We start from the raw sequence: 21,227 nt of genomic DNA, 5'->3' as shown, positions 1-21,227 counted from the left end.
TTCAGCTCAAGGCGGGTTGGGTTCAGCCTCCATACATCTTTACATTTTAGTCATTTAGCAGAAGTTCTTATCCAGTGCAACTTACTGGAGCAATTAGGATTAAGTGTCTTGTTTGAGCACATTTTTCACCTAGTCTGCTCAGGGATTCGAACCAGTGACCTTTCAGTTACTGGCCTACCTCTTAACTGCTAGGCTACCTGCCGTCCCCAAAGGGGATTGGTGCCATGGCCGTGACAGAGGGTCAATCATTCTCCTGATAGAAGTTATGACAGAAGAAACGCCTCCATCAATTATTAACATTTCATTATTATAAATTAACTGCAATATCCATGGTTTCAAACTTGTGGAAGTATATTGTACATGTCTATACATAACTTTTTTTTAAAAACCTAATTGACTATACAACTAGAAATATATGTCAAGTCAACAACATTTTCCAAAATGGAGATGTATGGTTCTTTGTTGCAAGAGTTCAGTTATTTCAGACCCTGTTTACTTTACACTGAACAAGAAAGCCTGTGTAAACCGATATGGTGGAATGTAAGAAATGTTGTGTCCGTGGTCAAGTCTAATGGAGTGAACACCATACTTCATGTAGTCTCTCATCCCTGGCTGGATACATCATTTTGCAAACAGGATTTGTTATAGATTTCTTAAAAAAAAAAAATTGTATGATCTCCTTGCTGCAAATGATTTGGCCCATGTATATTACTAATTATAAACTGGGTGGTTCAAGCCCTGAATGTTGATTGGCTGACAGCTGTGGTATATCAGACTATACCACGGGTATGACAAAACATTTATTTTTACTGCTCTAATTACGTTGGTAACCAGTTTATAATAGCAATAAGGCACCTCGGGGGATTGTGATAAATGGCCAATGTACCATGGCTAAAGGCTGTGTCCAGGCCCTCTGTAGTGCGTCGTGCCTAAGAACAGCCCTTAGCCGGGGTATGTTGGCCATATACTACACCTTCTCGGGCCTTATTACTTAAATATACCCTATATATTGCTCAAGCAGGAATTATAGTGATGAATCTATTGTCCATGAATATCAGGTGGAACTAGCTGTTTGTGGAGAATTATTGACCTTCGTATCAAGGCAGAAACAGTCTAGACATTGTTTGTAAATTTCTGCCTTTGAGTCTTCCTTGAAAGGGGTACAAGGAAGCTGAATAAAGTCTGACATGTTTCTTTTGACTCCCAACATTTACATTCTTTTGTGTTTACACTAATTTCCTTTTTGTATTGTAACCTTTTCTCTGTGCCAAAAGCCTGATTAATTTTGTTTGCCCCCTAGTGCCAATCTACAGTGAAAGTCTGATTTAACAGTGATTTTCAAAGTTATAACTAGCAAATGTTAATTCAATGTGAGTATGCAAGCTCAAGTTTCCCTGCATTTTATTTTAGATTTTTTAAATTAATTCTCACTGGACATTTGTCTTATTTATGACTAATCTAGTATATCATGTGTAATTTATTACAACCAATTCAATTACTTCTAAACTTCAGTAGCCACAAGTTGTGTGATGTTCCGTTTTCTTACTTTCCTAGTCTGTCCAGTAGCCATGACTACAATGTGCCCACTGATGCAGAGGAAGCTTTAACGCTGCACTTCCCTAATGAGGTCTAAATGATTGGATGAGCCTAAACAAGCCTCCTGTCCTGGTTTCTATGGTAACAGGAGTTATGTGGCACCTGAAGATTAGTCTTTGAAATGTGTTTTTCAATGAGACTGTCCCTGCTCAAAGTAATAGGATTGGCTCAGTACAGATGTGGATATACCCACCTTCCTTTTGACCTTTAACACACCCATAGGATGTCTCTTATTTCTCATTTATATGACCTTTTACTACAATATTGAGAGCTCTAAACAGGTGTCCACATGTTTGTGAAACTGGAAGAGTGAGTTCTGTCTCTTGGCAACCTCTTGCAACCTCCTAAGTGGGCGGCCTATTTTAACCAGATAACAGGGCCCTCCCACATAAAACATAACACAACGAAAGTAGTTTCCCACGAAAGTCATTAATGTGAAAGTAGGTTGTTTCAATAAGCACTGCAGTCAGGAAACATTTGTATTATTTCCGATCGTCAGGCTCATATTTTCTGTGTTCGTGTTTTTTTTCTCTTTGTTTTGCTTAGGTACTCTGCTCACCCTCTTTAGAGCATGCTGGAGGAACCGTGGTGTTAGCAGGGGGGGTTGGGATGTAAGGGTGGCGTAGGGCACATTTGCACGGGTCCTCATCTCTGTGCTGACCTTTCCTTGGCACAGCTCCCCCTGCTGTCTCTGTCAGGTGGCCTGCTGATGCGTTGGTTGGTTGTCTGTCTGTCTATCTGTGGTCGTTTTATAATCAGTGTTATCATGGAATGATTGCCATCTCCCCTCCAATTATACTGTGATTCCTCACAGACCATTTCTGAGTGCATGTCTCATTGGAGTCTATGTCCAGTCACATCTCTCACCTCAGGGACCAGCTCACTCTCTTTCCTTTCAGCTGCAGCGGACAACACAACCGCCATTGATTCAAAGATTGGTTGAATAGGGATAATCTGAGGATATTTCATCTGGTGAATCGATTTATCCTCAACTTTAGCACTGCTGTTGTTTTTTTATTGGTAAACCTGAAAAGAAAATAAGTGATGTCCCCCACATAGCCTCTTCATAACAGGACGGTCTCACTCGGTCCTCACGAAGACCAGGGTGGAGTATTTTCCTTCGATTCCAAATGTCCTCTCCTTGTCAAAACATCAGAGGGAAACAGAGCATTGGAGGAGATCTTCTACTCTGATTTTCTCCTCAAGTTTTCCTCGCGTCCTGATGTTTTGAGAAGGAGGCGAGCAGAGAGGAATCAAGGAAAATAATTTTGAGATTCACTCCAGATCAGTGTTTTGCGCAGGACAACATTTCCACAACATGACTAATGACTCCAGTCCTCAATGTGAATAGATGTTTCTGAGTGGAGTTTGGCCTTGAGGAGAGTAAGACCGCAGACTGTTGCCTGACGTAAGAAAAATAAGTCACTAAGAGTAAGAGATCTAGGGTAATCATCTCTTTACTTCTAACCAGCCTTGTGAATCATGGCAGGGTTGTCTTACTAAGGCCAGTCATTTAGGTGTGGTTCTGTTTGGTAATGCTATCCATAACATGTTACCTGACCCTGGACGATATGATGCATTGGTAGGGAGGTAGGTAAGGGGATTGCTTATGGAAGGGTTGTGTTTTATACCTGCAGGCCTATGTAGGGAGAATTTATAAATGAGTGGTTATAATGATGTGGTGTTTTAGAAATAGAACTGCAGAGTATGTACATATTTTGGAAAATAAAATAAGTATTATTGGCATATATGGCATTTTAAAGTAACTGTCCAGCAGCCAAATGACTGCAGTCTAATAACCGTTCAAATGACAAAATAAATATTTACAATTTTTAGACACATTTTCTCCTTTCCTCCACTCCTAACTGCATTTGCTGCCAAATGAATAGAAAAGGTGTCCCCATTCAAGTCTATGATGGCATAATGGGTGGACTGGTGGCCATTGCGAGTGTACCCATAGGAGAAAAGCAGGAAGTGTACCTATCAATGGTGCTGTGATTTTGTTGAGTCAAAAAAACATTACAAACAATACATTCCATTGCACGAGCCACATCAGTTAACATAATTTGAATGAACATTCTACATTACCATGAAAATGAATGGATCACAATACCAGGCATCCATTGCAAGTGTACCCATGAGTTTACCGGTCAAATTGCCAGGGTTAGAGTTTCCAAGCCCATTCTATTCATCATTTGCTACAACACCTTTCTTGTTTCAGCAATGGGCAACAAAGTTTCATTACGTTGTTTGGAGTCCATGTTATCTCAGAAACAGACTCAACCACAGGAATGCCCTGCTGTCTTCAGTCGACTGTTAGTCACAATGTTTTATATATATATATACAGTACCAGGCAAAAGTTTGGACACCTACTCATTCCAGGGTTTTTCTTTATTTGACTATTTTTGACATTGCAGAATAATAGTGAAGACATCAACTTTGAAATAACACATGGAATCATGTAGTAACCAGAAAAGTGTTAAACAAATTAGTCAAAGTAGCAACCCTTTGCCTTGATGACAGCTTTGCACACTTGGCATTCTCTCAACCAGATTCATGAGGTAGTCACCTGGAATGCATTTCAATTAACAGGTGTGCCTTGTTAAAAGTTAATTTGTGGAATTTCTTTCCTTAATGTGTTTGAGCCAATCAGTTGTGTTGTGACAAGATAAGGGAGGTATACAGAAGATAGCAGTATTTGGTAAAAGACCAAGTCCAAATTATGGCAAGAACAGCTCAAATAAGCAAAGAGAAATGTCAGTCCATCATTACTTTAAGACATGAAGGTCAGTCAATCTGTAAAATTTCACAAGAACTTTGAACGTTTGTGCAGTCACAAAAACCATCAAGTGCTATGATGAATCTGGCTCTCATGAGGACCGTCACAGGAAAGGAAGACCCAGAGTTACCTCTGCTGCAGAGAAAAGTTCATTAGAGTTACCAGCCTCAGAAATTGCAGTCCAAAAAAATGCTTCACAGAGTTCAAGTAACAGACCAATGTCAACATCAACTGTTCAGAAAAGACTGCGTGAATCAGGCCTCCATGGTCGAATTGCTGCAAAGAAACCACTACTAAAGGACACCACTACTAAAGGACACCAATAAGAAGAGACTAGCTTGGGCCAAGAAGCATGATCAATGGACATTAGACCGGTGGAAATCTTTTCTTTGGTCTGATGAGTCCAAATTTGAAATTTTTGGTTCCAACCACTGTGTATTTGTGAGACGCATAGTAGGTGAATGGATGATCTACGCATGTGTGGTTCCCACCGTGAAGCATGGAGAAGGGGATGTGATGGTGTGGGGGTGCTTTGCTGGTGACACTGTCTGTGAATTATTTAGAATTCAAGGCATACTTAACCAGCATGGCTACCACAGCATTCTGCAGTGATACGTCATCCCATCTGGTTTGCGCTGAGTGGGACTATCATTTGTTTTATAACAGGACAATGACCCAACACACCTCCAGGCTGTGTAAGGTTTATTTGAACAAGAAGGAGAGTGTTGGAGTGCTGCATCAGATGACCTGGCCTCCACAATCACCCAACCTCAACCCAATTGAGATGGTTTGGGATGAGTTGGACCGCAGAGTGAAGGAAAAGCAGCCAACAAGTGCTCAGCATATGTGGGAACTCCTTCATGACTGTTGGAAAAGCATTCCCGGTGAAGCTGGTTGAGAGAATGCCAAGTGTGCAAAGCTATCATCAAGGCAAAAGGTAAAGAATCTAAAATATATTCTGATTTGTTTAACACTTTGTTTTTGTTACTACATGATTCCATATGTGTTATGTCATAGTTTGATGTCTTCACTAATATTCTACAATGTAGAAAATAGTAGAAATAAAGAAAAACCCTTGAATGAGTAGGTGTGTCCGAACTTTTGACTGGTACTGTGTATATATTTTCTTTTCATGATAGTCTTCATCCATAACTGTCAGTTACACGATTATATCACAGATAGAACAATGAGCCAGATATTTCATCGGATGTATAAATGTGACTCATCCGGTTGGTGTTTCCGTTCACTAACAAATATGGTGATGAGAGGAAGCCCAGTGGGAGGAGATGGAATGAGATGGATTTTTGCAGAGATTCTGCACATTTTCTCATTGATGAAACCATTATCGCCATACAGTTTTCTATTTCCAAAACTAGAATCTGTAACTGGTCTAGCCTTTGCCAAAGTCTTCAACAAATGTAGTTGTTTAGAAGGAGTGCAAGGGCGAATTAAGTTATTGCACACGCACACATCACAGAGTAGGTGTTCCCTAACGGAAATATGAAAATAAATGCTAGAACGTGCCAATAGGATCTCACTGTGCTTTGGCCACATGAGTATAGGATGAGTCAATAACATTATTTGGATGAGTTAACAGACTATTAACTTTTAAAAGTAAGATTTTCACTGGACAGTTACTTTTTAAGAAATAACCAATGATCACTTAGAACAGGAATGGGCAACTTTGTTGGGGGTGGGGACCACAAATCTGAACTCATCATGACGGCCCACAGTTTTAAATAAGTTTGCTTCAATTCTACAGTTGCCCATCCCTGACTTAGAATAACCACCGTAGTTGTGTCTCTGAAGTGCTAACAATATCATCATGAGCTGACAATGTTGTCTATTACCCTGGCTCCAGGTGAAGGTGATGGTAGACAATGAGCTGCTAGGCTATGCCTGTGAACAGTTCCTGGGGAAATCTGTGATCGAGATAAAGAGTGTCATTCTGCAGACCCTGGAGGGTCATCTACGCTCTATCCTCGGTAGGGACCTTCTGACAGAGACACAGGCTGCTGTTCAGTACTTTTTTGTCTCTGATGACTTTATTACTATTAGGTCATGCTATAGAACTTAAAACAATTTTTGCACGCTCTCTGGAAATAAAATGCCATATGCTATAATGCCATATAATGTTCTACCCTGACTTTGAAGTCTCTCTGATATAGGATACTAGCAATTTAACAATGTTTAACAGATATTAAAAAATCTCCAATTCAGATGAATCCATATCAGAGTATCTGTGGTTCGTGACCCACCCAGATACTGACCCCAGGTCTGTGTTCCAGGTACTCTGACTGTAGAGCAGATCTACCAGGACAGAGACAGGTTTGCTGCCCTTGTGCGGGAGGTGGCAGCGCCTGATGTGGGCCGCATGGGCATCGAGATACTCAGCTTCACCATCAAGGTAATAGACAGGGGCACAGTCAGGTCCTATTTGGGCACAGGTCTGGCCTTTTGAAATGTAAATACGCTTAGTGCATCTTTATACACACTTGTAGTTCTATATACACTCATTACAGCTATACACTCTTATAGTGACACCACTAGCCACACAATGATCGAGCGCCTCTGTGTTTTGTGCCTGTCAGGATGTGTATGATAAAGTGGAGTACCTGAGTTCCCTGGGGAAGAGTCAGACGGCCGCAGTACAGAGAGATGCCGATATTGGAGTGGCCGAGGCAGAGAGAGACGCGGGAATCAGGGTAGGAAATTAGATTCCCTTAATGCGTTGCAGAACATTGCAGCATTTACTCTGAATGTTCCCTGTCCTCCTCTTCTCACCATGTTGTCTCTGCCCTCTACAGGAAGCAGATTGTAAGAAAGAGATGATGGACGTCAAGTTCCAAGCAGACACCAAGATGGCCGATTCGAAACGAGGGCTGGAGATGCAGAAGGCTGCTTTCAATCAAGAAGTCAACACGAAGGTATCAGACATGGTCATCATTGCTCTAGATTAGGTTCACCATTAGCAGTTAATCAATGACGTCAAATCTAGGCCTAATGTGAAAGCCCCTTATTAGAGATTCACCCTGGTCATATTCATTAGTGCGCACCAAAGCAAAAAGTTTTACAATGGATAAAGGACTACCTACACAGGTTCAGGTATTCCGTTTTCGTTTCAGCCCGTTTGATTCCATTTAATTCTTGGTGAATATGACCCATGCCTCTTCTCCCCCCAGAAAGCAGAAGCCCAGCTGGCCTACGAGCTGCAGGCTGCCAAGGAGCAGCAGAAGATCCGTTTGGAGGAGATAGAGATTGAGGTGGTTCAGAGGAAGAAGCAGATCACCATCGAGGAGAAGGAGATTGACCGCACAGAAAAGGAGCTCATCGCCACGGTCAAGAGGCCGGCCGAGGCTGAGGCCTACAAGATGCAGCAGCTGGCCGAGGGACAGAAGTGAGTGACCAACCACTGAGTCCATGGAAAATAAGGGCAATGTGTATGCTTGTTGGAATTCTGGATGCAAAACAAGTTGTCATACTATAGGATGTGAGTGAACCACCACTGAGCCTAGAGTGTCTGCCTTTCAAGTCAATGTATGCAGTATACTGGGTGTAAGGCACAGGTCTAGGATCAGCTTAGCCTCTTCAGAATCCTACCCAAAATTCAAAAACCGATCAGTGTCTAGGGCAACTTCATCTCACACTTACAGTAGTAGCTACTTGTATGCTTTGGGTGTGTAGAAGCTTGTCATACTGTAGTTTAATGCAATCCAGTCTGCAATCCAATGATGTTATTAGAGTTTAACCCTTCATGTGCCCTCCTGCCAACCCCTGAACAGGATGAAGAAGGTGCTGACGGCCCAGGCAGAGGCAGAGAAGATCCGTCGTATCGGTGAGGCAGAGGCCGGTTCCATAGAGGCTATAGGGAAGGCTGAGGCTGAGAAGATGAGGCTGAAGGCTGAGGCCTACCAGCATTATGGCGATGCTGCAAAGACTGCTCTGGTCTTAGAGGCCCTGCCTAAGGTCAGTGTCTCACGACACGGGCATTTAACGTTGTGTAGTAAGGGGAAGTTGTCACAGAGCTGCACACAAGCATTTGATATAGTTTGTGTCTACTTTTGGACATGAAATTTTTTTAAGATTTGATCAATATATCAATATAATTTTTTTGAAATCGCAACTTACCATTTGGTTTAAACATGACAACTAGAGGCTGTGTTAGATGAGTTGTCTCTGAAGAACACTCAGGTGAAGAAGGTTTGTGTCATTGTGTTGGTACAGATTGCTGCCAAGGTGGCGGCACCCCTGGCCCGGACCAATGAGATCGTCATCCTGAGCGGGGACGGTGGCCGTGTGACCGGCGAGGTGAACCGCCTATTGGCTGAGCTCCCTGTGTCTGTCAACGCACTCACAGGGGTGGACCTGATGAAGGTGAGAGAGGGGGAGGGGTTCAGTAGAATGTAGAGAGAGATAGCCCATACTCACAAGCACTGCAGGTGTGAACACATTCCATAAATCCAGCCTCCGTTAGCTATGTTTATAACGCTGAATCTACACTATGCATAAACATTTGCACACCATAGAAATAAAATGTTGCTGTGAAGTCCAAGTTGAATTGCAGTCATTCCAGAGCATACTCCCTACAGATCCCCACCATGTTTAATCTCTGACTACACTGAGTCTGACTATCACTATCTGTGTTTGCGTCCCGAATACCTCGCTATGTAGTGCTCTACTTTTGCAATGGGCTCTGGTTAAAAGTAGTGCTCTAAATGGGGAATTGGGTGCCATTTGGTAGAAAGCCAGAGTTATGTGCAGATATCCAGGCGATGGCAATGGGCCAACTCTTGTTGATTGTCACTACGTCAAAGGGCTCTCCATTGTTCTAGCTAAGCCGGCAGCTAACCCAGTCTCTCTCTTATCATCTCACAGATCCCTTTGCTTCAGAAGATGATCAACCCTCAAGCATAAAAACAATCCTGTGCACCTTGACTCAGTACATTTCTTTATGCACTCTTTAAATCAACTGCCTTCACCTAGAAACATTTGAAAACAAGTATAGTTTTTTTTTTACTACAAGTCTAGATGTTTTCATTTTCCTAAATCCCTGGTGCCTTAGCTCTATAGGGCCAGATCATCTATATGTACCACTGCTTTTTTGTTATACATGTTAGTTTTTTTTGGTAGTTACCCCATTCTGTTGTACTAACGCTTGTCTACATTGTAGAAAAGGGACATTCATCATGGTTGTTCGGTGCAGGCCTTATTCTGGTCTGAAAGGTCTCGCCAGGTCTTCATTGTTATTCTTTTGTTCATTGTGTTACATAATGCATTGGATGTGCCTGTGGTTTTGTATAGTTACTGAAAGTATTTCAGATATTTTGTCTCAAATGTTACTTTTTTTTCATTCTAATGTGCAGTCAGTGCCTGGTTACCAACCAAGTGGCTAAACCTCAGGAAAAGTAATGGTTTGGCAATTCTATAGTCTAGTGATACTACAGTAAACCCCCATTTACCATCTCAATGAGAGATGTAGAAATATTGTCCTCCCCATCCTCATGCCATCTGCCTTGAAAGCAGAAACATTGGCATTCCATCTTATTCTTCAGTAGAATCTTTTATTTCGTTCTTCATCTTAGGTATGGGAGGTGTGCATTCTTAGGTAGACAACACACATAAAACATAGACATTAACACATGTGCATGGATCTACAAGTCTGTATGAAGCCATATACTGTCAAAGTTAGCCTTAATATAGAGACCCAGGAGTCCTGCTAGCTTTCCTGATCATCTGGATTACCTCAATCAATCTAAGCTTTAATACTTGTTATTTCCAACTATTGAGATATCATATGGCATGATATGTATTTCAGTCTCTTAGGGTAGCCAATGTTGTGTTATATCATCTTTTGGTTACATTCTGTTAAATTCTTTATAAACTATTATGTAACTTATCTCTACAGTTTACCAGACTCTTTACTTTCACGGTTTTACAGGGTGCTGCCTATTATCTTTTTCTAGGAATGCAATGCTGCCACGACCTGTTGACCATCCAATCATGTATCAGTTTTCTCCACATTCCTTACCCAATGTGCTTCAAACACAAGAATACATTTCAGTTTGTTTTGCCACACATTTGAGTTGGACTGTCTTGTTGTGGAGTTCATTTTATGTTGGCTTCATTTTATGAACATTTGTTTTAGGGGAAATCTAACCACTTTCTGAATCCGTGACCTCAGCATCATTTTTTCTAAAATGTCATTTTTTTTACAGTAACGTCAACCTGCTGCCAACTGTGGTATATCTCTGGTCTGGGGGAGAAATGTCATTATCTAATCCCTACTGATCACTAAAAGAATACTGTATTTATTTTATAATAATCTCCGCTTGTAAGATTTACATAGTAGTAGACTAGATCGTAAAATTGGAGTGATAAACAGTGTGATACAGTACTGTAAATGTAGATGGGAACCTGTGTTCTGTTTCATGAAATGGCTGGTTTGAATTGTATAAAGTCAGAACACATCAACATTTCCATCTGGACATACTGATGGCTTTCCCTGGTCAAATTGTGTTTCTGTTCAGCTGAAAAACTCCCATTGTATGTTCTTTTTTGGCACCTAATTTTTGTGTCAACGCTCTTTCAAAAATGTCTCATGTATTACTATGAATGGATGGTGTAATTTCAGCAGGGTAGAAGCAACTTTCAGATCAGAAAATATACCTTTCGGATCTAGAATGTAGGTGGAAGACCAAACATTGTATACCTTTAACTTGTATCTTTATCTATAGAGTATCTGTAATGAAACATGTTTAAATGTCATCTATTCAGACTCAAATGTTTGTGTGAATTCGTCCATTTTCTAGTCTGTTAAATAATACTGGAAAACTGGTCTAACATGGATATTTCAGCACGTGAACATCACACTCATATCCTCGACTCTGTGGCAAAGTTATGTGCTGCCCTATAATAAATGTTCTGCCTCCTCAGTATTCTTTCAGAGAATTTGTTACCAGTGGCCTGTTACATTATCTTCCTCCCATACTGTATGTGCTGTAGTGGATGTAGCCAATGACGATAGACACTAACGGATGGGCTAATGTTAACATCAAAACATCAGGAGTCTAATTATCATGTTCTATTATTTGATAAGCCACTGTTCTTCTGCACGTACAGGTACATCTTGCACAAAATCTCACATGATTTACAATGTCCAGGGAGAATATGTGACATACTGAGTTCTCGTTCTGACGTGATGCATATTATTAGTTCCCTTTACTAATTATACAAATCAAATGTCAGGGCAGAATAGTCTCCAGTTCCTTCTCCTAGCAAACCACTTGCCTATCCTACAACTGAAAAATATGTACATTTAAACAACATCTAACATTGCAAAGAGTGATGCGCTATACAGTTACCTTGGAATGACTCAATATTGCATTCATTTGTCTCAACTCTACCCAGAGGTGGCACTAGAGGTCGACAAGTGGTGATGCAAAATTTGAACGTCTACCTGACCTGTTGTGTTTACTGAACAAGAGATCGCTTTATTTCTCACTCTGTTCATCAAAATCCAAGTCATGCATAAGTGCCTTATAGGGGTATTCTAGAGAGGAGGAGGGGACTTGAATGTCCACATGGCTATCTCTTAGTGGCACCACAGAGCCCATCAAGCTGTTCTGGTGGTAGAGCATCATGCTATGGAGAGACATGTACTCTGGCCCGTGGTCAGGTAGTGGTGGGTAGGGCTGTGGTGGCCGGAGCTCCCTGTCCAGTCCCAGGCCTGGCCTCATACTGGGCCTGGGGCTGGAGCAGCTTCCACTGGGTGCTTCCTGAGTGGATTCCAGACTCTGCCCTGCAGTGGATCCTGTTGAGGATGTCAGTAATGGGCCGGGGGCTGCCGGACACAGAGGAGGAGGGGCTCATCTCTAGGCTACACAGGGCGCTCTCAGGGAGGTTCATCCTGCTGAGCTTGGGGGGGTAGTCGAACTCAGCCTGCTCGGGCTGTGGCTGTTTCTGGTGCACCTGGTAGTGGTCTGCTGTGTGGCTGTGGGAGAGGTGTGGTGCTGGATCACCAGGTCTCCTGTGGTGAGGTGGGTGAGGCCCCACTGGTCTGCTGCTCTGTGCCAGGGGCCTCCTGAAGCTAACTGAGTCTGGCCCAGTGGAGGGTGTGTGAGGAAGAGAGGAGAGGCAACATTTTGTAAACCAGTATCCTGGCCTCCTTATGCTGCCCAACGCATGAAATAGAACAGTGTACAGTTTCAGAATATTAGCCTAATTTATTTATAATAAATACAAACTTGGGATTATCATAATCATTAACAAATCAATATCCTATGAAAATACTGGACTGATAAGAAGAATACTTATGATTCTCGTTCACTATTAAAAGCTGATGATGTAATACACTTTTAAGATTGAAAAAAAATTGACATTTCTGCAACTAACAATCATCATCCTACATGTCATAGGCCCAGATACGAAGTGTGTTGTGTTTGTGGTTGTTATGGGTCCTTGGGTCCTGAACCCCCCATCATTCTTGGCAGCTGCAGCTCCCCAGTTCATGAAGGCAGAGATGAAGGGGTCAGGAACAGCAGAGAGAGATGTGATGTCATCAGTCCTGTATCCTACTGCACCATGGGAATCCACTGAGCTAGAGCTGGAGACGGTAACATCAGCCTCATTATTTGAATCCACTGGTCTGGATGGTACTGAGACAATAAGGACAGGACAGAAGAGGGCCCGTATTCATAAAGTGTCTCAGAGAAGGTTTATTGATCTAGGATCAGTTTAACTTTTAGATAACAATGAATATGATTACATGGATCCTAGATCAGCACTCCAACTCAGTTTATTTAGCAAATTTTCTTACTTACTTTTTTAAAACTCTGCATTGATGGTTAAGGACTCGTGAGCATTTCACAGTACGCATGTTCACCTATTGTATTTGTCAAATGCACTGAATACAACTTGATTTGATTTTGATTTTACTTTATGAATACAGGCCGGGAATACTAGAACAGAGATGACACATGGAGATTCCTTCACCTTTCACTTTGACCAACTCTTTAAAATAATCTGATATAAACTTTAGAGGATAGGTACAGAACAATGACTACGTACTGTAGATAGCCTACTAGTGGATTGTCTCAAAAGGAAATAATGACGCCTGCTGGCTATTTTCGTGAGCAGTTATTTTCAATGTCTGGCAAGGTCAATAGACAGCTGGCTTGACTATCATGGCTAGACTTTTCATTGTATAAAACAGAAATCCCTCATTTAGAAATTAGGTGTAATGTTTACAATTTCCCTTACAGATGTTTCAAACATGATAAATTCTGTAGGCCTATGTGACTACCATTTGAAGGTTTTGATTCCGTCAGGCGTTCTTACATTTAGTTTGTCAGAGCTCTGACCTTCCTTTTCTCTGAACCTACAGAGAAAGAATTCACATTATTCAAAGTTTCTTAGTAACATGATAGTGATGTGTACCAGTAAAGAGTAAAAGGTCATGGCACTTAATTGATCAGTGAGTCAACTAAGTTCCATTCCAATTCTGGACAATCATCATATTTCCCACTGCGCTAACAGGGTTACCAAGAGGAACATATTGGTGAATAGATGATTGACCAACAAACATGATCAGATGTTATTCTGAGTCATTATTGCATCACTTTCAAGTGAGAGTTGCTGTTCATGTTTCAAGCTACTAGAAGGCTATCTGAAGGTCTCTCACCTTTTTCTGTTCAGCCCGTTGTCACAAAAGCCTTTTGCAAAGGGGTTGTTGTCTATCTTGAGTTTTGTTATCTGTTGGGTAAATTAGCACGCCTCATTAATTATAGTTTTACACATCTCTTATTATGCTCTTTTGTAGCGGAAGCATTTGACGTCCCAGATTTTACATGCACTGTCCATATTCACCCTCCAGAGGGCACTCTTATCAACACAATCAGAATACAGTTGTTCCAGATGCTAAAAGTGTCGTGGCCTTACCTCTGAGTTCTGGTAGGCAGTGACAGCAATGAAGGCTGCCTCAGGGAAGGTGAAGCGCAGGTAGTCCCCTGACAGAGGGCTGTGGGGGTCTGGAGACAGGACAATGTGCAGGCGGGGTACTTATACATGGAGTGGAGAACCACCTGAAAAACATATGATACCTGTTACTAGTATTCAGTGGAGGCTGCTGAGGGGAGAACAACTCATAATCATGGCTGGAACCATGTGTTTGATACCATTCCTCTAATTCCACTCCAGCCATTACCATGAGCAGCTTCTCCCCAATTAACGTGTGACCAACCTCCTGTGCTAGCATTGTAGAAAAGGGAATCATTTTTCATAGACTTTTAATCACACTTTTTAGTTTATTGTTCCTTTAATTGCACGTTTTAGCTAAATGTCCATTTAATTGCAGGCACCTCTGAGCCATAGAGACGTATAGAGATCCCAATGTATCAGTCTACAATGGTGCTACCCATGTTAATATTGCCTTTTGGATACTAGAGATCTCTATGCTCGGAGCACACCTGAAACTCATTTCATTTGCTAAATACTTGAATTCCTTTGTCTTTTAGTTTCAGTGCCAGGCAGTAGTACAAACCTCTCCAGCAATCATCCCTTTATTTCTATTATCTGTGCATCACATTAGCCAACTATAAGTAACCCACAATATTGTTTACATTTTACTTTCTTGTCATGTTTCAATTGATGTGCATTTAGAGACTCACTGTTGATTATTAGGTCAAATGTTGAGTTGTTGTCACATATTGATAGGAATGTTTGTATGTTGGAAGAATCTCATTTATACCTTGAAATGAATCTATATGTAAAATGCTTTGGAGTTTAATTATGATTTGACTACTGGCTCTGAGATTGTGTTGGAATGTGACAAGTAATGTTGTTTATGATGTAAAATATGCTGATGAAAATATGTTCTGTTTATTTTTAGAACACAAAATCTATGGAAATTATCATGGATTATGTTTGATTAGAGGAAATAAACAGCAGCACAGACTCTAAAACGGAACCTCAATTCTCTCCCTATCCTTGTCCTAACCGGTGCACCTGTATTACCTACCTCACCCACTGCATTCAAATTAGGCAACCTGCCAAAGCAAGTATGCCTGCCAATACATACACTCCATCTCATCCTACATGGTGATATCCTCATATCTGCAGCAGTATCTGATGTATTTACAGAGGTATCTGATATGAAAGCAAAGCATCTATTACTGCATTGTATCACCAAACTTAACATTCAGTGGTTATCATCTATTGCAACAGTATCATGGTGACATGGCACTTTTAGTGTCACAGATAGTGCCAGGGTCTTCCGTGCCAAGCCTTACCAGGCTATTGGAGTTGAGGGTGTTGGTGAGTTTGCTTGTGGAAAGAGACTGGGCACTGCATCCCCCTCTCTCCCAGGGCGGGTGAGTTTGGGTGGATGAAGAAGCGGTTGGGAAGGTGGGGCTCAGTCATACCACTCACCACCCAGTGATCCCTGCTCCACTGTACAGGACAGACGTATAGTGTCAATATACATGGATAACACAGTAACAAAACCACCTTCTGCAGTTATTATACAAGCATACATTAGTAAAAGCTTATCAATCTCTATAAACACAATCCCTACCCTGCAACTGTTTGTGAAGCATGGTAGTCAATAGATAACAAGATAGAAATAAACATTAATGCTGAGAGGGGTATGAGAGGTAGGCCTACCTTGTATTTGTCATCAGAAACATGCGCCTATAACATCAGGCGGTAAATTTGAACTAACAGGTCACCTCAATCGCTTATTCAATCACATAGAGCGGCAGGATAGACAATATAACTTTTCCTTTAAAATATAATGGTAAATTGTCATTATGAAAGAAACATAATTTCTCTAATAAACTTCCAACACAGCATAACTCTTTAAAAGCCTTTCTTCTCCAAAAAAATGACACCGTTAGGACAAGGGATTATTATAAATGGCTAGCAGTAATTATTTATCATCCATCCACACATTCTACCTTCCTGTTTTGGTGATAAGCATCTCTGTTCCTATATCTCCAAACTGTTCCCATAGCTCGCGACCCTGGAGCGACACGTGGACTTGAAGAGTTGAAAACTTGATTTCACCCCCAATTTTACCGCTGACGTTCCAAGAACTGCGTCGCCGAACCGCATCTTTCCAATCTAGTACAATATATTTATTTGCGTCATTCAGGACAAGTTTAGCCTATTTGGTTCTAGATTATTTCCACAGACCTATGACAATAGACTGCATATGCTAATTCTACCCCTCTCAATAGGAGAAGAGCAATAACTGTACTGGAAGGGTCAATTAGGACCACTTGAACACTATCATGCAACATATCCAATAACATTTAGTCATGTTGTCAAGGTCTATCCATGAAACACAAACATACCTGGTGGACAATAGTCGTAGTTCTTGGACTGAGAGTTGTATATTACCAATCCCACAAAGTATGACTCCAAACACCTAGAAAAGGCTACTCTCCTCGATGTTATCCTCACAAATAATCCTGATAGGTATCAGTCTGGTGTTTTCTGTCATGACCTTAGTGATCACTGTTTTACAAACGGTGTTCGTAATGGCTGCTCAATGAAACAACCTGTCCTGATTTGTCATCGAGGCTTGCTAAAAAAACTTTAATGAGCAAGCCTTCCTTCATGACCTGGCCTCTGTAAATTGGTATAGAAGCAGCTTGATTCCCTGTCGAAGACGCTTGGGCCTTCTTTTTTTTACATTTTCAGTGATATTGTGAAAATTTCTTCGGGATCGGTGTCCGAACCACGGGACGGTTGAACTAACGTCTGCTAATGCGATTAGCATGAGGTTGTAAGTAACAAGAACATTTCCCAGAACATAAACATATCTTATATGGGCAGAAAGCTTAAATTCTTGTTAATCTAACTGCACTGTCCAATTTACAGTAGCTATTACAGTGAAAGAATACCATGCCATTGTTTGAGGAGTGTGCACAGTTTTTAACTTGAAAAGTTATTAATAAACAAATGAGGCACATTTGGGCAGTCTTGATACAACATTTTGAACAGAAATGCAATGGTTCATTGGATCAGTCTAAAACGTTGCAGATACACTGCTGCCATCTAGTGACCAAAATCTAAATTACACCTGGGCTGGAATAATACATTATTGCCTTTCTCTTGCATTTCAAAGATGATGGTACAAAAAAATAGAAAAGAACGGTTGATTTTTTCTTTGTATTATCTTTTACCAGATCTATTGTGTTATGTTCTCCAACATTCCTTTCAAATGGTACCAAGAATATGCATATCCTTCAAGAATATGCATATCCTTGCTCCAGGGCCAGAGCTACAGGCAGTTAGATTTGGGTATGTCATTTTAGGCATAAATGTAAAAAAATGGGCAGATCCTTAAGAACAAACATGCCCCCATAAAGAAAATGAGAATTAAAAACAGGTTCAGCCCCTGGTTCGACCGTGATCTTGCAGAGTTCCTCCACCTCAGGCAAATGAGCAACAGCCCCAAAACATCACTGCTCTAGAGGAGATCTGCATGGAGGAATGGGCCAAAATACCAGCAACAGTGTGTGAAAACCTTGTGAAGACTTACAGAAAACATTTGACCTCTGTCATTGCCAACAAAGGGTATATAACAAAGTATTGAGATAAACTTTTGTTATTGACCAAATACTTATTTTCCACCATAATTTGCAAATAAATTCATTAAAAATCTTACAATGGGATTTTCTGGATTTTTTCTCCTCATTTTGTCTGTCATAGTTGAAGTGTACCTATGATAAAAATTACAGGCCTCTCTCATCTTTTTAAGTGGGAGAACTTGCACAATTGGTGGCTGACTAAATACTTTTTTTGCCCCACTATATGCAGATGCAGTCTTATACTAAGCTGGATGTTGTGTTAAATGCTCCACAACCAAGCTTTCTCAGTCTTTAACCTTGATCTGAACACCTCCAAAACAAAGGTCATGTGGTTTGGTAAGAAGAATGCCCCTCTCCCCACAGGTGTGATTACTACCTCTGAGGGTTTAGAGCTTGAGGTAGTCACCTCATACAAGTACTTGGGAGTATGGCTAGACAGTACACTGTCCTTCTCTCAGCACATATCAAAGCTAAAAGCTATCAAAACAGCACCCCTCTGTCTCTCTATGTGTAGGCCATCTATCTGATGCTGTCTGGTCCAAACGAGTATGACATTGTTGCCGCCTGTAACATTGAAGGCAAAAGAGAAGCCAGCGAGCATCTGGCCTCCTTGACAAAAAGGATATAAATAATTAGCCAATCAGCATTGAGCTAAACTGAGTGAGCTCAACTGTGAATGGTCCTGGTGCACCAAAAAAAAGTGTCAAGGGAAGCGAGCTTGGATTTGGCATCACTCCTATCAAATCCCATTGAGAGTATACATAATTGACAGAACGTACATTTTTGCATCTCATTGTGTTGTTATCCTGCGATGGCTTGCTAGCCAGCTAGCAAAATTGTCCCTTTGCTAAAGTAACTATGGATGGAGATTTGGAATTGTGGTTTTACTTAATTCTCCATACTGGCCAATGATTATAACGGTGATTCTGATCCAACCATGAATTCATACATTGTGCCCCTGGCCCGAGAGGATGGAAGTTCAATGTGTAGCTAAAAGGCTAATGTTAACTAGCGAACGTAGCCCATGAATGGAAGTTAAGCTAGCAAGCAAGCATTTTAGCCAGGTAGCCTAGGACAACAAAAAATAAACTGTGTACTGTATGACAGAGTGATACACCATTTTGTCAACATGAAAGAGAGGATGACATTGACGTTTCTCTACAAGTACAGTGAGTCAATGTTTTTCTACTTGCACTCACACACAAATCAGATCCATGAACAGGCACATCATATTTAGCTTACTTTGACTGGACTAAATTGTTTTTGGTATATTTTAGTTGTCACTGTATTTGACTAAGCAAAGGTGACTTGATGGTGAAGTTGAAATGGTGCTGGAATAGCGGAGGCAGCTCCTGTTTTCTTTGCGAATTGCGGTAACTCTCTGTGGTTCTAAATCAGTAGTTTAGTGGTCCGAAAATGTTGCATTAAGTTGCTTGACCATGCTGTAGGTCATGTAACTGTCTTACTGTACATGCAATATGCTCTGTGGACTTTACTGGACAGAAGTTGCTATGCGGTTTTATGATATAACAAAGGTGTGGTTGAATTGATTCTGCCACTGTCTTATTGTCTCGGCCTTTAGGCCTATATATCAAGCTCGCAAGGATTATGAATTAACAGGTTATAGAGCAAACAACGCAATTATCACAACACATAGGTTGTAATGTTTTTTTTTAGGGGGGGGGGCCTTGGCTTCCCCAGTGATTTTACCCACGCACCGCTACTGTGCTAATCACCTGGGCAGTTTCACCTGCCATTTATAACAGGTCCTGTGTTCTTTTATTAAAAGCACAAACGGCAGGGGAGTGTCAATGCAGAGATGTGTTAAGAGCAGGGGTCGGCAACAGGCGGCCTGCGAGTCCAAACCAGTCCGCAAGTGTTTTTTGCCCCCCCCCCCCCCCCAAAAAAAAGTGTGTGCTTATATGTGGTTAAGTTTTAAAAAAGACGGTAAAATCACCAGAAATTCAGCTAAAAATGAATTTAATTTAGGAAATCTATATTCCCAAGAATTCATTTTTTTTAAATTCTCAATATAATCAAGGTATGAAATGATTGTTATCGAAAATAACCTCTTATTGTGGTCTGTCACGGATCCCCTTGGTGCTGCTGCTCATTCCGTTCACCAGCTCCTGAGGTCTACGTCACCGGCCTTCTAGGCGTCACTGAACTAGATTCATTACCATCAACCCCGGACTGTCTTGTCTCATTACGCACACCTGGTTCCCATTCCCCCTGATTAGTATGTGTATATATGTGCCCTCTGTTCCCCATTGTTTTTATCGGTTATTGTTACCATGTCCGTTGGTCTTGTGAGCACCTGTGCTGTTGTTATCGGCTTCCATGCTACGTGTTATTGTGCACTTGTTTTACAGGCCTCGTCCCGTGTACTATTTAGAGGTTTACACCTCGCTCTTTTGTTTGGGTGGAGAAAATAAATAAAAATATTTCGTATTCCTCGCTTGTCTCCTATCTTTATACAGAGTGACATGGTCAATTTGAAGTGTACAAAATATGTTCCAAACCATCCTCACCGAAAAAAAGAAAGCTGAATCTAGTTGCCTACCCCTGGTTTAGTGACATCTTACACACTCAGTAAAGGCCTCCTGTCTATAATAAAGCCCATTTGTGGGGAAAAACTCATTCTGATTGGGTGGACCTGGCTCCCCAGTGGGTGAGCCTATGCCCTCCCAGGCCCACCCATGGCTGCGCCCCTGCCCAGTCATGTGAAATCCATAGATTAGGGCCTGATTAATTTATTTCAATTAACTGATTTCCTTATATGAACTGTTACTCAGTAAAATTATTAAAATGTTTGCATGTTGCGTTTATAATTTTGTTCAGTATACTTTTTCAAAGTACCTTTTTAGATAAGCTACCAGTAAGAAAAATTGTTTACTTAACTTCTTTCAGTGTGAAGTATTTTGTAGCTTGGTAAACTATCTTTTCAGAGTAGCTTCCCCGACACACACATCAAATGATCATTAGGAATGGATATGTCATTCTACATATTTAAATGCACATTTCATAGAGCTTACAAATATCTTATCCCAGCATAAGAAGATACAGAGCCCTCAAAGAACCTATATGGACTGGAGACTCATGTTATGCACAGGTAAAACAGAACAGTTCTATAAATGTATATAAATAGTAACTTAAATTCATTCAACTTACTACACTACAAAAGTCACTGCATCAGGCTTATTACCCTTAGAGACCTGCATGATCAGTTTCTTTTGGGGATATTTTAGGTCATTTTTTC

At 41.0% G+C, this 21,227-nt stretch overlaps 1 protein-coding gene and 1 pseudogene across 6 annotated transcripts in view; one reads left to right on the top strand and one right to left on the bottom strand.

Moving 5' to 3' along the window:
* LOC129818040 (flotillin-2a) overlaps positions 1-11,308 on the top strand; it is a 39,653-nt gene extending 28,345 nt beyond the window's left edge. For all 6 annotated transcript variants that reach the window (XM_055873577.1, XM_055873569.1, XM_055873605.1 and 3 more), the window contains 8 exons: positions 6,238-6,361; positions 6,665-6,783; positions 6,968-7,081; positions 7,184-7,303; positions 7,559-7,773; positions 8,159-8,342; positions 8,601-8,750; positions 9,252-11,308. In XM_055873577.1, coding sequence (XP_055729552.1) covers positions 6,238-6,361; positions 6,665-6,783; positions 6,968-7,081; positions 7,184-7,303; positions 7,559-7,773; positions 8,159-8,342; positions 8,601-8,750; positions 9,252-9,290 — 1,065 coding nt within the window. In that variant the 3' untranslated portion in view covers positions 9,291-11,308. The remainder of the gene's footprint in view (positions 1-6,237; positions 6,362-6,664; positions 6,784-6,967; positions 7,082-7,183; positions 7,304-7,558; positions 7,774-8,158; positions 8,343-8,600; positions 8,751-9,251) is intronic.
* Positions 10,978-20,175, bottom strand: LOC129867044 (T-box transcription factor TBX6L-like; annotated as a pseudogene).
* Between the last annotated feature and the right edge of the window lie 1,052 nt (positions 20,176-21,227).

The sequence above is a fragment of the Salvelinus fontinalis genome, chromosome 2 (genome assembly GCF_029448725.1).
Source record: "Salvelinus fontinalis isolate EN_2023a chromosome 2, ASM2944872v1, whole genome shotgun sequence".
In the NCBI taxonomy this organism is placed as follows: Eukaryota; Metazoa; Chordata; class Actinopteri; order Salmoniformes; family Salmonidae; genus Salvelinus; species Salvelinus fontinalis.
This window is presented reverse-complemented; position numbering and strand designations above follow the sequence as displayed.